This window comes from Pollachius pollachius, assembly GCF_949987615.1.
Source record: "Pollachius pollachius genome assembly, chromosome: 7".
NCBI classification, from domain to species: domain Eukaryota; kingdom Metazoa; phylum Chordata; class Actinopteri; order Gadiformes; family Gadidae; genus Pollachius; species Pollachius pollachius.
The window spans coordinates 7,414,611-7,431,652 of NC_136940.1; the positions used below are offsets into that span (position 1 = coordinate 7,414,611).

The window sequence follows — 17,042 nt, forward strand, 5'->3', positions numbered from 1 at the left end:
GCCTGTGCTCTCTCTTACCCACATGCGATGGAGGTCTACCCGTTAATGCTGCCCCTATGCTTGGGTTTGCATAGCTACATAAGAGCTTGATTGATCCACACTTCCCTTGATCCCTATACCCCCCCATAGAGGATGGGTGGTTGGCTCTCTGAAGGAAGTATGCACGTACAACAATGAACAGAGAGCGAAAATGTATGTTTGTGTTATGCCATTTGGTGGTGGTTATCCAAAGTGCTTCATAACCATTCATTTCATGGGAGGTCCCAATGGGAATCAAACCCCTTACACTGCCGATGTTAATGGCGTCCCCTAAGTTGAGCCACATGGTATTTCTAAGAATGGAAATCCTCTTCCATAGCATATTCATTTATTTACAGGTTTATACAAGGAAACCTTCTGAGACAAGGTGCAACAGTCCGGTCACCTCCAAAATTGGCTGTTTTTAGGATGAAACTGCAAAGCATATTAATTTATTTTCCAGGTTTGAGTATAGAAATCAACATGGATTTATTTTAACAGTTATTATTCATATAATGAGTCTGCATTTTTTCATGGTTTGCATTGGAAACCTTCAAAAAACTCTCACCCACAAAAAGTGCTTTTTCCTCTCCGCATTTGGCCGACAAGCCTACCAAGCTGTAGCAGCAAAAGACGCACGAGCCAGGGTACTTAAATGATAAGGTGCAGCCCTCTCTTGGTTGTTCCACCCATGTCCGACATAACCACAGGCCGAGGTTGATTACAGAGCGCTGCCATCCAGGCCCTTTCTCCCTCTTACCACCTACCCTCACACACGTGATGTTTATTCTGCACTTAACCACCGCCCTAGCTACGCCACGGGTCTCTACGCTGGCACTTGCATTTATTCAACAAAAAAGGCTGCCAGACGTATCTCTTTGCTGACCGCTAACCTTGCCCTGAGAAGGCCCGTTATATCATCTGTCGCTACATTACTAGCGCCTCAGCTGGATTGTAAAAAGCTAGCGTTGTTAAAAGTAAACCACCCGGAAGAGCAAAGGTAGACCTGTTGGTAGAAGACAACACGGATTGAAGACCACAGCTGAGCAGTGTCCAACAGCTGATCTATTCAGTTGAGGTAAAAAAAAATGAAACTGAATCTACTTTCTGATTCATTTCAATCATCTTGTTCCAGTTAAGGTTCTCGTATTAATTGGTGTTGTTGATGGTGTTGTTGCTGAAATGAAGAAGCAATTTCTCATTTGTTACTTCAGTGACCTTGAAGGACATGAATCCTAACCCCTTTGGAGTTCCTGGAATAGACAGAGTGTGTCTCTACCTGTACTCTCTCTCCCTCTCTCCCTCCTAACCCTTTCTGGCCCTTCTGTCACTGCTGGGGAATGTCAGGAATGCTGGTCTCCACTGAGCCAGTCAAGGGTCGGCTCTCCCCCATAGGCACCAGGAAGATACAGGACCCCTGTGACCCTTGACCCTAAGCTCTCTCTACCACAGCCAATGGTTGAATAGAAAGGAAAGCTTGACAGCTGAAAGTAGGCATGGGATTAAGGGAAAATGAGTTTGTTCCTTAGAAAGTACCCCAGGCCAAACCCCTTCAAACGTGATCCTTCCTACTGCTACTTAGAACCTAGTACATAGAATATACTTGGAACCCTCTCCTTGGAAGCTAATCATTTGAAACTACTTCTCCAAGCGTATCACTTGAAACTTACTTCTTCAGAACTACTTCTTAGAATTAGCCCCATAGTGCACGGTCCTAGAAACACCCTACTTAGAAAGTTTCCATTGATTCTCCTCTTTTTGGATTCCCCTTAGAAACGCCTCTTGGAGCTCCATCGCTCCCCCAGAACTCACACAACAATGCCTATGTTTTGGCTTCTCCTTCTGGCAGGGAACATCTGCTGACCCTGCTGGGGAATATCCAAACAGGGGTTGACATCAGAACAAAGCAAGCCAGAGCAACCGGACAACACCCAAATTTATACAAATGCTACATGTATAAAGTTCCTTTAAAAAAAAATACTAAGCGATACCCAGTGCACGTATGCGGACATACATGCGCACACACGCAAAAACCAAGCGTATCGTTAGATCGATTATGGTCTCAGGCGTCTGTCTGGTAGTTCGCTCTCATTTTTCCTACTCGGGGGGGGGGGGGGGTTTGGAAGGTGTGTGTTTGTCCATTTCCATGTGTGTGTCTTTATCCTTCTGGGAGTGTGTGTGGGTGTGTGTCAGTGTGTGTGTCCGAGTTTGTGTCAGTGTGTGTGTCTTCATCCTTCTGCGAGTGTGTGTGGGTGTGTGTCAGTGTGTGTGTCAGAGTTTGTGTCAGTGTGTGTCCCGTCTGTCCCACGTCCTGTGTTTGTGTGATTTGGCCTAAATTCCATTTAGCACGCTGTGTGTCAGGTATGCTAGTTCTGTGCTATGTGACAGCAACCCTGCGGGGGGCAGGGCTTCAGGGAGGGGGTTAAATCACCTCTAGAGGCCCATGTGAAGGAAAGATCCCTTACCCTTTCTTCCCTCCATTTGCAATGCGCTTTAGTTGGTGATCGATATTAGTAATTTAGCACGTACAAGTCCGTACACGCACACATACAATTCCATCCATACACACACACACACACGTACACATCTATACACACACACACACACACACACACACACACACACACACACACACAAACTTGTGGCCTCTTACGTATTACAACAAATGCACAAGCCAGCCTCAGTCACTGCAGAATGTGGGAGAGCAAGACAGCTCTCTGAGTCTTCTCCCAGTTGTGTCCACACACCCACTCGCATGACGCGTGTGTGTGAGCAGCCAGAGGAAATGTAGCCGAGTGACAGCCCCTCACTGGATGGTGGGCCATGGGGCTGCAGGAACGGTACCCTTGGGGGGGGGGGGGGCCTCAAGAGTATGTTTATAACCAGCTGCTTGAACATTGAACCCTGACCTTTACCTTGAAAAGGTAAAGGTTTGCATTCTGCAACTCTGCTTGTGTTTCTTATGCACTTGGCAGCCAGTGGGGAACTGAGGACACTTACAAACAACTCAACCAGCCTGCTTTTGACACCGTCCACCTAGAACAGAAGTGGGAGGGGGAAACCCACATTTTTGTCAATCAGAGAGATTATGGTGTAGTAGTAGCAGTGGATACCTACAACAGGCTTTCCTCATGGGATTCAAACCCAACAACTTTTTTCTGGGTTGGATTCCCATGAGGAAAGCCTGCTGTATCCATGAGCAAGATGTATAAATCTTGCTGAATGAAGTGGCATTTGGATTGGATAATGGCTCTGCTAAATCACCAATAATATTAATCATGCTAAAAAAAATAGAATCGACAAAGAGGAGGTTATATCAGGTTACCAGGAGGAGAAGGCATCTCCTGCCAATGACCCCCCCCCCCCCGCTGGGAGTGACCCTGGGATCTAGTTGCATCCTCTCTCTCTCTCTCTCTCTCTCTCTCTCTCTCTCTCTCTCTCTCGAGGAGAGCCCCAGAGATCCTGAGTTGGAGGAGGCATGGACTAGAGGGGGCTAAGTAGACAAGGAAGGAAGGATGGATTAGACTGAAAACAGACTGAAAGCAGAAGGCCAGGGACAGATCGTCCCGGGGAGGACAGAAAAACAAGAGAGGGGGGCACCGGAGGGGAGACGGGGAGAGGGAGATGTCTCTTTAAGTTCCCCCAGACTCTCTGTGTGGAAAGTGGGGGAGCAGCTCTCCTGCCAGCAGCACTGCCTGCCAGGCTACTGTCTGCTGCTCAGTCCAACCACTCCAGAACCTCCAGCAAAAACAACCCCCCCCCAGAAACACATGCTTACACTCTCGCTCCATCTGTCTGTGTGTCTCTCCGTCTCCCTCGGTCTGTGTGTGTGTGTGCGTGTGTCTCTCTCTCTCACTCCAGCATTAGCACTAGCATTAGTACAGAATATTCTACCCGACCCCCTTGACAGCCCCTCCAGAGAACCCAACAAAAGACTTATCTTCTGTTATCGCGTGTGTGTGTGTGTGTGTGTGTGTGTGTGTGTGTGTGTGTGTGTGTGTGTGTGTGTGTGTGTGTTGTTCCTGTTCAGTTAAGCCACTCCACTGAACCCTATCGCTATAGAGAAAATCCATGGCCTTTCTGAAAGCCTCTCTGCATTCAAAATTCCAGATTGATACATTGAGACGCACCCTTTACCTTTTTGCTATTTCTTGGGGGGAATCAGAAGCAGTGAGCGTTTGAAAACTGGGTGGACGGATGAATGCTGGCATTGTCTGGAAAGGGCATCTATAACACAGTGTTTCTCTGTTAGACACACACACACATCTACACACACATACCTTCATACACACACGCACACATGCTGAGAGCCTCTAATCTTAGTTCTTCCTTCAAGGACAATGTTGTTCTTTGGGAACTAACACCTAAACCCCACACGAAATCCCCCCACACTCCCCGTCGGCATACATGCGCACACACGCAAAAAAACAAAGAGTAACGTTAGATCGATTATGGTCTCAGGCGTCTGTCTGGTAGTTCGCTCTCAGTTTCCTACTCTGGTGTGTTTGGAAGGTGTGTGTTTGTCCATTTCCATGTGTGTGTCTTTGTCCTACTGGGAGTGTGTGTGGTTGTGTGCCAGTGTGTGTGTGTGTCAGAGATTGTGTCAGTGTGTTTCCCGTCTGTCCTGCTTCCTCCGTCCACCTCCATCACTCCCACACCCACCCAAAGGCCCTCGCTGTTCTGTGGGAAAACCCCCAGAACTAGAGAACCAAGGGAGAGGGAGAGCGGGGGCGATCCCTGACCCCCATGCTCCAAGTCCATTAAAAGTTTCCCACCGAATGTGTCATCTCTTGTAATCGGATTTGCACGCGGGTATCCCCTTGTTTATGGCGGGGGAGGGGGTTTGAAGTGATGTCAGGTGGGAGCATTTCCGCCTCCATTCAATTGGAAAGAGACAGCAATCCTTGTTTGTTGAGCTCATGATGATTGATTATTTGAACCCACCCAAAATAAATTCTACAGGACTACTTGGGCAGCCTTGGCGGCCAGGGCATGCATCAAGTTCTGTTTACATCCGTTTCATATTATTGGGGGATTTATGTTTACAAAAGACCCTTTGTGTGTGAATGGAAAGAAATAGCGTTGAGGATAAAGTGACATGTTGCTCGTCATGGCCCGTATTCAGAAGAGAGAGCCGGGTGTGTCACTTCTATATTTATTTCAGGGAGGGAGGGAAGGAGGGAGGGAGGTAAGGAAGCGTCTCCCATACATGTGTGTGCTGCTGCTGCTCCAGATGAACAAACACACCCACACACACACACCTTGTGTTCTGAGGTCGCCGTGGCGACGGGCGTGCTCCCGGTGAGGGAAACCCGAGCGGGACAGGCGACTCAGCAGAGAGCTGGTCGTCGGGTTAATCATACGGTAGCCGGTACATGAGAAGAAGAGAACCATCATCATAAGCGCCCACAAGGCTTTGCTTCTCAGTGATGCTCGGTGAAGTAAGAGTGACGCCCTTCTTCCGCTGTCTGGGGATGTCAGCCCCAGATCAGCAACCAGTTGGAACCAGTCGCACGTATCCCTCCAAACGTCCGATTCGTTCATTCATTGGACCGGATTACGCCGGATCCAGATAAGCCTGCGATAGTCATAAATTGTGTTCAGACAAGTTATGAGTTTCTGTCTGTTCCCCATTTTTGGTCGGTGAGTTCAGGCCACTATAAAACCGTACGTATTCAGGCATTCATTCCAATAATCAAAGCCAGTAGTCTCCCTTCACTCAGACCACACAGCCAGTGCACACACACACACACACACACACACACACACACACACACACTACACTGATGGAAGGCCACTCTGCTCTGCTGCCGACGCCACTCATCACAGTGGCCAGATTCATCCACCTCTGTTTTCCTTTTCCGTGTGCGGTGTGTCCCGCCGCTCTGTAGGGGAGATGAAGGGCGACGGGCTGTGAAAAAGGAGAAGGAGGAGGTGAAAGCTTGGCGTTCGCAGCCCGTCTGCCCCCCTGCCCCTCCCAGGCCCCTCCCCCTGGCCTCCTCCCCACGCAGCCTGTCCCAGTGAAAGAGGGGCTTTTAAACCCAGCGACAGTGGCAAGCTTTTTTTCCGGCATTCCTTAGACATGACCTTATCCGGGGAACATGTGCTGCTGGCCCAGGATGGGGCGAGCACACGCCCAAAGAGCCCAGTGTGCGGAGCTGTCAGCAGGAACGGGCAGATGAGAGAGGGGAAGGGAGAGGTGTGATGGAAAGGCTCGGGGCTTGGAGGGGGGGGGGGGGGGTTAGACAGGCACAATGAGAGAGTATCCTAATCGCGCCAACCCATTGCATCACTCACACATCACTCCTCAAAGGGCTTGACTGGTGATGTTTTACTTGCCTCTCGCGCTCCGTGGATTCAACGTGCTTGAGGAAGTGCAGGTCATGGCCGGTTCTGCCGCCCTGAATGAGACGTGACATGAGAAGGGGGCCAGAACCAGGCAATAGAGGAAGATAACCTGAAGATAGAGCAGGGAACTTCAGGCCATTGTGTTTGCTCTATGAGATGAGGAAAGACTTCCGTCATTCACAGTTGTGATATGCTGTCGTTAAAGTTGAGGATTGTTTCAGCAATGAACGGATAGATGTGTTTTCAAGATGTGCGGAAATATGTTAAAGAGATTTTGTGTTTTTGTGTGTACTATGTACGGAAGGTCACGCACTATTAAAATAAATGTTGTTTTCTACAATTTAAGGAACAGAGGGCTATTCATTTCCCCACCTCAAACCCCTAGAGTGGCAGTGAACACATCAGCTTGAACACATAACTCTAGCGGGGGTATGATCCTCTGAGTGCCAGGCAAAACCATTTTCTTGTTATTGACGCCATACCAATATTGGGAAATGGTGTGGCTTTTGTTCCTGCTATGTTAAACAACGCTTCTCTGTCAAAGTGTAAGCCAATAATGATTTGGAGCAATTTGAAGGCTGCCAAGGACATCCCGAATGATAGAAATAATGTGTGATTCATTTGTTGATTTTTTAATAAATCATGGAACATTTAATTCTCTGCACGTGCATGTGTGTGTGTTTATGTGTTGGTAATATAATGTAGGCCTAATGCTAGGAACAAAACTGTCAACAAAGATTCAGATCAAGTTCAAACTTCCCAGAGAACCAGCTCCAGAACCTGGGATTCTGTTGCTGAACGACCAACCCTTGTTGTTGCTACTTCTGCACTTCCATTCTCTGCTACATTATGTTGTGTCCAGGGCAGTGGCGATGTGTTGCTTTGTGTTCCCCCTTCTTAACAGGCACGATTTGCTGCCATATCAAAATGGCTTGTATCGTGGCTAAACAGTTCACACCCTTTTGGATTCGGCTACAGAGACCTCTCTATCTTTGCACTTCGAAAACAAACTTTTGTGTTTACCGAATGGTAAATATTCGTTTCATTAACCCGCATGCAGAATAAGTAGAAACAGACTTGGTTACATCTAAACAGTTGGCTGGAACGCTCATGTGCCAAGGTCACGAGGATGGCTTTCTGAATATAAGCAAATTACACGGTCTGAGTGAACAAGGCTGTCATGGTACTTTAATGGTTTTTAAGAGAAACTAAACATTGTCTTTAACAAATTGAATTGATAGTGAGGACGAGTGACCTTTTTGTGTGTGAGAGTAATACCTTCACTAAGCCAACCAACCTTCCACTTCAGCTGAGGTGAGGACTTGCTTTTTCCATAGTAGACGATATGAATAAGAAAAAGTTGTCCTTTGCGGAGCCGGATATGGACCTAGACCTCTACCTCATGTTATGTCTGAGCAAGCAGGATGTCCCCTGATTGAAAGCTTGATTACAGTATTACTCCTTCCAAGTGTGTCCTAACCTACAGAGAGAGTATGTCCTTTATCGTGCATGGGTGTGTGTGTGTGTGTGTGTGTGTGTGTGTATGTGTCTGTGTGTGTGCGTGCGCGCATGTGTGTGCGCGTGGGCTCCCATCAAATCTGCCATCTGCGATGAACAATGTTGTTACCAGAATGCATTGGAGGCATTGAGTTGCTGTTGTTTGTGAATAAAAAAAGGCCACCCAAATGGCCATGAAAGAGCACAGTCAGAAGCAGCCAAGAACATGTTACTGCGATTAGCTAGTCGTGCTGTCATAGGGTCTTCTAGGATAACCTTTCAAATGCTCCATCAACATGACAGGCTATTAGGCCTACAGCCCCAGTGTGTTTGAAATCCATGTTACTGGACTACTATGTAGCGTGATCACTGATGCATGATGGCGATCTAGACCACCAACGGTTTCCATCCCCTGCAAAGTGTCAGAAAACGTGACTCAAATAGTCTGTATTTAGAAGCTGCGGTTCGCAGGTTTGACCGCTCCCCGTGGAATGCTGCAAGCTCCTCTGTAATTATTATTTGATGACGCTAGGGGTTTGTGGCAAAACCAAAGAAAGGGCGTCTATTCATCTGTCCACGGCACTATTTAGAGTGTAGGATCACGTGCCATGAGTCACACCATACCACCGCGTCTGCATGCATCCAATGTACAGCAGCACTCGACATCAGCCTATAGGAACATCTTGGAGACGCCAGGACCTGACACGGAAAGATCCAATCAGAAGGACCGAGAGCCGTACAATATACTGTTTATGTTGAGATATTTTTGTAAGTGATGAGGTGAGGTTTAAAACATCTATCCTGTTGAGAGAGAGAGAGAGAGAGAGAGAGAGAGAGAGAGAGAGAGAGAGAGAGGCTTTGAGCCTTGTGTGAGAGCTAGAGGCGTTCATTATGTTTGGCAAGGCTTGTAGCCCACATCAAGAACATTGAATGGCAGAGGTGTCCATCCAGCTTTTACATGGGTAGGTCTTAAGAGAGTGGGAGTCATTCATCTCTACAGGTGCTCCTTTCAAAGACTCTCACGGCAGAGGAAAAATGTACCCGGTCCTCAGGTTTTACATGAGGCTACTAAATGCGCTCAATGACTGGCTTTTAGCAGCAGCGCCCTGGTGTAGTGCTTCTCCAAGTGAGTACTGACGATTTGTTTGCAAACATGTCTCTAAAGCTTTTACTCAACCACTTTTTGGGGAATTGGTATAAGCTGTTTTCTGGCAAAAAGAATAGCGGGGTCGTTTTTTGGACAGCTGCATCAGGGACCACTCTACACCAGAGCATACGTTTTGTCACACTGACTCCATGGGAACAATACAAATACTGGCCTTTAGACAAAGAGGAAATCGAGATGCCAGAAAGTGTCCCACGATGGATGAGAAGAGAGGTCTCACTATCAGAGTGTGAGTCCGTTTTTCAATAAGTTGAAAAACTCTCTCTGCATCATCCAGAGACGGTGGTCATTGAAGAACGTGTGATTTAATAGTGCCCGGTGCTTTGTTTCCATTACGCCATGACGTGTAGCCCAGGAACTATCTTAAGAAAATGATGGATTTCTCTCTCTGTTGCCCAAGGGGGTGCCCTGACTTTCCCCTTGTCAGGTTTAAGAGCATATGTTTTTAATGTTTAAGTGGGTGTGCTTGGACTTGGCAGAGGTTTTCTGACTTTTTTGTGTGCTGGAAGTGCTGGAATAATGCGCTCTCCATAGATGATGTATTACTTTGTGAAGCCAGCAACTGTTGAACGTAAATCTGTTGTCAGTCCAGTAAAAACCATTCACCAAGCCAGTCTAAGGGTCCTGGCTTTTTCCGCTCTGCCTTGGGTTTGAAAATGTCTCGAGAGTGTATATCTTTATATGTTGGATGCCGATCTTTATTCTGCTCAATATCCATGGGACACCTGTGTTACTGTGAATACCCACAGCACAGAGAGGTTATTTTGCCTCATAGTGTCACAGAAACAAGGAATAAAATCCTATTGTTTTAACAAAACAAAGTACACGGAATGTGAAAGTTTGTTTCTTGTATGTGCGTTAATGTACCTCTTGCTCACTTCAAATAAGAATTCAGAAGCATTATTAGTCTGTCTTTACACAACCTCATGCTTAGGCCTTTATGTTAATATTTCCAAATGGTGAAAGCCACAATACTTCCTCTTCCCCCTTAATCATATATGGATCAGAGCTCCATGCAGTGACGGGACAATAGATGTGACGCTGGCCAGCTGCAGCTGTGTTTGTGCTGGGAAGGCTTGTAGGGGATGACCCCACTCTTTCTCCTCAAGACCCTCCCCCGAGGAGTAGGAAACAAGCTTCTCTCACAGCCTCTTCCCCCTGCTCTGGAAATTCTGTGATAGGCCAAGGCCTTCCTCCCTGGAGAGAAAATGCAAAAATGTGTCCTTGTTGTTGTATAATTTTGTCCATAATGTTTATTTTTCAACACTTTTTGCTTATTGATGTCGTTCTCAATCATTTTCTTTCTTTCTCTCTTTCTCTGTGTGTGTCTGTGTGTGGTTTTATGGTTGTATGTCTTTTTGTGTGTGTTTGTGTGTGTGTGTGTGTGTGTGTGTGTGTGTGTGTGTGTGTGTGTGTGTGTGTCTGTGTGTCTGTGTGTCTGTGTGTCTGTGTGTCTGTGTCTATGTCTTTGTCTGTGTCTGTATGTGTGTGTGTGTGTGTGTGTGTATCTGTTTGTCTGTGTGTGTCTGTTTGTCTGTGTTTGTCTGTTTGTCTGTGTGTGTCCTTGTAGATTATTCTGCTCGTCCATAATAGAGATCCTGCCTGGGAATCCTGGGGCTGGCAGCCCAGGCAGGAATGTAGTTGATGCCAGCTCTTATTTTTCGGTCTTTTAGAAGTAACCAAGCATGTCATCCCAGTCCTTTTCCTTTTCCCCCCAAGATTCCTCAGCGCCAGCCGAGAACCCAACAACACAACTCACTTTGATTTATCGTGTATATGATGTAATATACTATGGGAAAAAACGTCCCACGTCACAAAATTACGGTTGGCGGTCCATTTGATCAACATCAATCCATCACCACCATGCAAGTAATGCGTAGAGCAGCTGATTTACGTCTTAAATGCATATACACAACTCATGCTGTGTCGCTGATTTAGCTCCCCCCTCGTAAACAGTCCAGGTCAGCACCGAACAATGTCGTCTTTGTGTTCCAAGGAGTAATCCCCCTCCCCTCCCTTACCAAACACCCTAGAGTTGTGTTTATAGAGGTGCTCCACCAGATCCATGGACCGCTCCCTGATTGGTCCGGCCCCCCTGGTATCCACCCGTCCGGCAGAACCCCTTTCAACTGTAAAGGCGTTTCCAACGGAGGAGCTGTGAAAGCGATTGAGATTTACGATTGGTCTGCACCTGTTGGGGACTTGATGTAAACGTTTGTCCCTGGCCTGGTTTCATGTTCACTGACATCCTGGGTGAATGTAATTGCAGGGTTAGAGATCTCCATTCCTCAAGTAGACAGTGGGCTATCCCTCCCCAAGCCTTTCTGTCGTAATACAGCCTTTCAGCCCCTTTTCCTCTCTGACTCTGTCACGCACGCACACACAGCCAAACTTTTACAACTAGTTTCTCAACTTTTGACTGGAGCAAATTTTTATTTCATTGTTTCCTTTGACTTCAGAGAAGGAAACGGTATATTGTGTCTGTTTGCATGTGTGTGTCTGTGCGTGCAGCCACTTGTGTTTTGTGTGGCAGCAGGTCGATATCAGTGGTTGAGGGACACTATGAAAACAATAGAGAAGGGAAAGAGATCCCCATTAGTTACACAAATGCCAGGATCAGAATACAGACTAACCGTAACTGATCTGGAATCGAAGCTACAGACAGTCAGTGTCCTCGGCTTTCCTTCCATAGAAGCAACCCACAAGAGGGGAGGGGTATTGTCAGTTGTGGTTCTGATTGGTTGGCTGAAGATTGTCGCCAGGAGTAGCAGGTTGCAATAAGCGTCAGAAGGAATGAACATGTGTGTCCTTTTCAAATCGAGGGCTAGTTCAAATCAAACGACCTGCTTCTACATTGAACTATTTATGATGTGATGAGGTGATGTATGACACTGTTATGCAGGCCAGAGAGAGAGAGAGAGAGAGAGAGAGAGAGAGCGAGTGAGAGTTATTTTGAGATCTGTTCAATAAGTCTTTTGTTAGGTTAGTAAGCATGAGGTGAGGTGGTGGTGGAAAATAAATTGTGTTGCGGTTTACACGCCTTTGATGTCAAAGGTTGCCATGTTAACTGGTGAATGTATGGGATAGTGAGATGGATTGGGCCAGGGTGAGGGGGAAGGTTCCTTCATAATGGTTTCAACATCTGGAAGTGTTCCCGGCAGCTTGAGCAATATTCCACCTGTGTTGACCCAGTAGCAAATCTCTTGGAAGGGGGAAACTCAAAGCTAATCCCTTTTGGTTTTCCAAACAAAATCAATAGACTTGTTTTGTCATTGCGATATCTTGATGCAAATATATGGGGTGGGTGACTTCTTCCATCATGCCTATTGATTCTGAACCGGAAACGATGGAAAACAGGCTTTCAGTAAATGAAGCTGATAAACCTCTTCATCCATGGCAACACGATGGAATGCGGTCCAAGAAGGGCCAAGTGGGTCATCCTTACACCAATAAACCAAACTAGTGGCAGATGTTGGTGCTGAGCCAGCAGAGGGCTGTGTCATCTCTTCGATCATGGCCTGTGCCTGCATGGTAGAAAGCGCTACGTTTTAAAGTGAATATCATCTCAGTCCGCTGCCCCAACTTGGACATGAAAGCTGCCAGGGTTCATCCCTTTCAGTATGAGTTGATAATATCCACATAACACGGTCTTATAGAATCTCTCCACTTGATGTGAATTTGTTTCACTGTGTGGTGGAACATGAACAAAAAAAACACCCACACCCACCCACCCACCCACCCACCCACACACACACACACACACACACACACACACACACACACACACACACACACACACACACACACACACACACACACACACACACACACACACACAGACAGACAGACAGACAGACAGACAGACAGACAGACAGACAGACACACACACACACACACACACAAACTGTGTTGGAATTGTTTTATTTTTCATTTTGGGCTACTTTCCGGCTGTCAGCAGCAGAACCTTACCGATCGAAGACATTCCAGAACTGGACTTTCTTCCATGTTTCTTGATGGAAATTCCTTTTCAGCAGTTTTACTTTACAGTTTGACTTCCTTTCTGGAAAAGCAGTGTTCAGAATGTTCAAGTATGCCTTCAGAGTGGGTCATTTTGGAGAACAACCCCCAGCAATCAGAGCGCACGGCTGTGCCTTCTTCTTTCTCCCATACTCTGTTTACATTTATGAATGACACAAGCAGGCTGGTTTGTCTCTGTCTCTTTTTACCCTGAAGGACCTACAGTCCAGCTGCTAACAGTGTGACGCACAACCTGGCTTCTAATGAGTGCAGTCTCTTTGCCCTCTTTTGGAGTACCTCAGTGTGAATTAAATAAAAGTACTGTGTGAATGCTTTTGGAGTACAACCTTTCCTCCTCCCGCCAGCCCCAAAACACAGATGCCAAACGGACCGGTGTTGAACTAGAGCTCAACCCGAGAACAGACTTCATGGCCATTTATGTTTTATTTAATTACGATTATTGGTCCAATATGTTATTTATATATTTTTTTTCTTTTGAGTTATCCACTGTACAGCACTTTGGTCAGTTATGCTGTGTGTAAATGTGCTTTACAAATTAAATTTACTTACTTACTTACTTAAATGTAATTACTATTTAGGCTAATCACCACTCCTCTCTCTCCCTCTCTCTCTCTCTCTCTCTCTCTCTCTCTCTCTCTCTCTCTCTCTTTCTCTCTCTCACTCTCTCTGTGTCTGTCCCTCTCTCTGTCTCTGTCTCTGTGTCCCTAGTTGAAGCAGCCGGAGGATGCGGCTGCAGCGGCCCACACCTACTTCCAGGCCAACCCGGAGCACGTGGAGATGGGTCAGAACCTGGAGCAGTACAAGAACCAGGAGGGCGTGCTGGAGGAGCACTTTGTGGACCGAGAAGCCAGGCCACACCAGGTACCCTAAAAGTTTCTATGGTTCAGTTGATCAGAGACTCACAGATAATGGGGTTTAATCTGCCATATGCCACGGAAATCCTCATTGTTTAGATGAATGAACTGCCTACAACTGTGTTTCGCCAGCAGTTTTTTTAACATTAGGTGAAGGTTTAGCCTAATTTATCTACAATCAGCGCTTATTAAGAAATTTGGAGAAATGAAGTTGGAAAGAAGATGAGTTAAGGGGAAGTGTTTGTGATGCTCAAAAGCCAGAAATTGAACCAAAACAATCTGGGCTGATGGCGGTCATAGAGGCTTAAAAAACCTACAGCCTGGTATTTCACAAAAACTGTTGGCACCAGTTCCGTTGTTTAAATTTTTTAAACACCAGGTATCTCAGACTTACATCTAATTTCTGAAGGTTTGTTTTGCATTCCTCCAGGCCAAATCTGACCAGTCTTTGAGTAATACGGGTGCCTTCGGAATAAAAACATTCCAAAACACCGCTCTATCTCTGTCCCCCCCCCCCCAGCGTTCCTTCTCAGCGGGGGTGCAGCTCTACGATAACGGGGACTACGAGGGAGCCATCTTGATGTTCGAGAAGGCCCTGGTTGAGTACTACAGAGCAGATGTGAAGTGCCGGGCCCTCTGCCAGGGGCCACAGAGGTTCGAGGGCCACGACCACCTCCTGTACCGCTACAGCCTCCATGAGCTCATATCAGGTGAGACGCGCCACGCAGAAGAAGCTGTTTGGAATGATAGGCCTTTGGCCTGGAGCTTGTTTTGATGAGGGAGCTTGTTTTTATCAGCTTGTCCTGATTATCATCCTGGGCTACAACTGCACATTTTTTCAGCTGTTGTGAAATAGGGCCGCTGTTTTGCTCGACAGTTCAATCTTCCCTCAGCAGTTTGAGAGGGATCTGTCCTCGTGAATTACAGCTTATTGTTAATTTTGAAGTGATGACATGAGCAATGGTTTTGGGATGAGCGGCATGGCACTGAGAAACGGTGACGTGTCACGACGCGCCATGCAGCTTTGATTAGCCTCAGGCGGTTCATACAAATGCGTTACGGTCGCATCGCACTTAGTTTGGCTGATTAACCTACTGATACCCCACCAATACCCATGGTTTCCAAGAAGAACTCTCAGACGTTATGTAGTCCTAACTATAAATCTAAATGTGTCAGAAACAATGAGCTTCCAAGTGAGTAACAAAAACAGAACAGAATAGACAAGTCAGTCTTGGTTTTCATGTTGAAACGTGGAGGCGTCAATGCTGTTGTATTGAAGCGTCGTACGTGGTCATTTACAAATTGTATTTTACAAAAAAATAAACCATTGCATACAATGAATGCTTTCAGATTCATCTTGTTTACAACCACTCTCTGGGACACGGTTCATCCTCTTTTTCTCATGTGGAGTAACGCAATTCCGAGAAGAGTTTTTTTTACTGCATTTCCGTTGACTCCCATCCTTCATGTGGGCTGTTTGTTGATAGGATGTGTCTAGCCCTGCTGACATCTGAATGCACCCCCCTCCTGACTTGGTTTAGCAGTCCTGTCCCGTCTCGAGGGCTGTGGGTTCTGAAGTGGTGTGACGTAATCCAACTGTGCAGACAGCCAAGCCGCTGAGGCTAGAAATAAAAGAGGACTTTTAAAATTTGTGGCTGTTTAATCAGCTTATCGTGTTCTGCCTTAGTTTTTGAAAGCTTTGAAGGTTCCTGAGGTGGTGAAAAGGCGGGGTCTGTAGGAATAATACCAGCCTTCTATACATAAACTTACCAACCATCTTCATTTGAGATCTTGCAAGCTGATGAAAGCGACACTTGGAACAGGGTCGAAGATAGAACTAATTAAGTTGGAAAGAGGATGAGTGTTGTTTGTGTTGTTCAAAAGCCAGAAATTGAACCAAAAAACACAGCCTTAGCCTTAGTATTGATTCAGCTCAACACACATCTGATCTTAATCTCCTTTATTAAAAGTATCCAAATATCATCCAGATGTCATACAATAATATCGAACAACGTCGGATAACAATCACACGAGCGATTTCATAGAACATACGTTGTCTCCAATACCATGGTAATGTCTTTAACATTATTATAAAATAGTATTGCCTTGCAAGTAGTACAAGCATTGGATCATGTAGCGAGTTATGATGATTACGATCTGATTACGTCAGTCACTGCTAGGTCGGTTAGCGGTAGCTGGCAGCTAGCTGTGTGGGTTCCGGGCAAGGGGGGTCAGTGGGTTGGGGGAGGGTGCAGACGAGCTTGATGTGGAGGACCCTGTGACAAGAGCGTTAACCATAGCAAAACACTGGCACCAAAAGACAATAATATAATTATGCTTTTTAACACACACACACACAGACAGGGGACAGGCCTTCCAGGATGTAAAGTGAGATGCCTAGCTAGTCAATGTGCGGTAGCTGCAGCTTAATCAGTGCAACAAGCGTTTTTGGTTCTCCGCCATAGGTGGAGCCTGCTTTATGTAAATACTGGGGAAATTGGCTAATTTCCTTTGTTCCGTGCTTTGTTTGGCTTTTAATCAGTGGATTCCTTTACAGGTTACTATAGTTTCTATAGCAGAAATTGTCAGTGATTGTTATTTAACTGTGGGCCAGGCAAATGTAGAAATTATGGATGCTATTTATGTCTAAAAAATAGAATACATGAAGAGTGAAAATGTAACGAGAGGCCGTTGCATCTTAGATGCCACAATCTTATTGTTAGGCTGTATTGCAAGTATTCGTTTGGATATGATTCTGTCTAGGTGTAGGGTATAGGTAGGTATAAGGTTAACAGGGAAACATTTAGTGCTAGACTAGAGATTTGTAGGGTTAAGTAAAGGATCACAGTTAAACACTGTTGCCTTTGCCTTAACTTAATATGACAATGATGATGTTGTTGTATGTTGACTTGCATGTCTGGCAATGATTAAAATATGGCGTGCAGGATAAAGACACATCTCTTTGCCTCGCGGAGTAATACGTTTCAGCCCACTGATTCTTGAAGGGTCACGGTTTACAGCAGCCATCCAACATGTCAACCCGCATGCCAAACACAATAAAGTAATTTGAGTAAAGACATACCACAGGAAGGCATTTTGTTCATTTATACCATGGACATAAA

The 17,042-nt window shown here is 46.1% G+C and overlaps 1 protein-coding gene across 1 annotated transcript in view; it reads left to right on the forward strand.

The window, feature by feature from the left end:
- Nucleotides 1-17,042, forward strand: part of p3h2 (prolyl 3-hydroxylase 2) — a 51,074-nt gene that overhangs the window by 18,828 nt on the left and 15,204 nt on the right. Inside the window, exons 2-3 of the mRNA XM_079739378.1 lie at nt 13,775-13,927; nt 14,441-14,630. Of these exons, the coding sequence (XP_079595504.1) occupies nt 13,775-13,927; nt 14,441-14,630 (343 nt within the window). The remainder of the gene's footprint in view (nt 1-13,774; nt 13,928-14,440; nt 14,631-17,042) is intronic.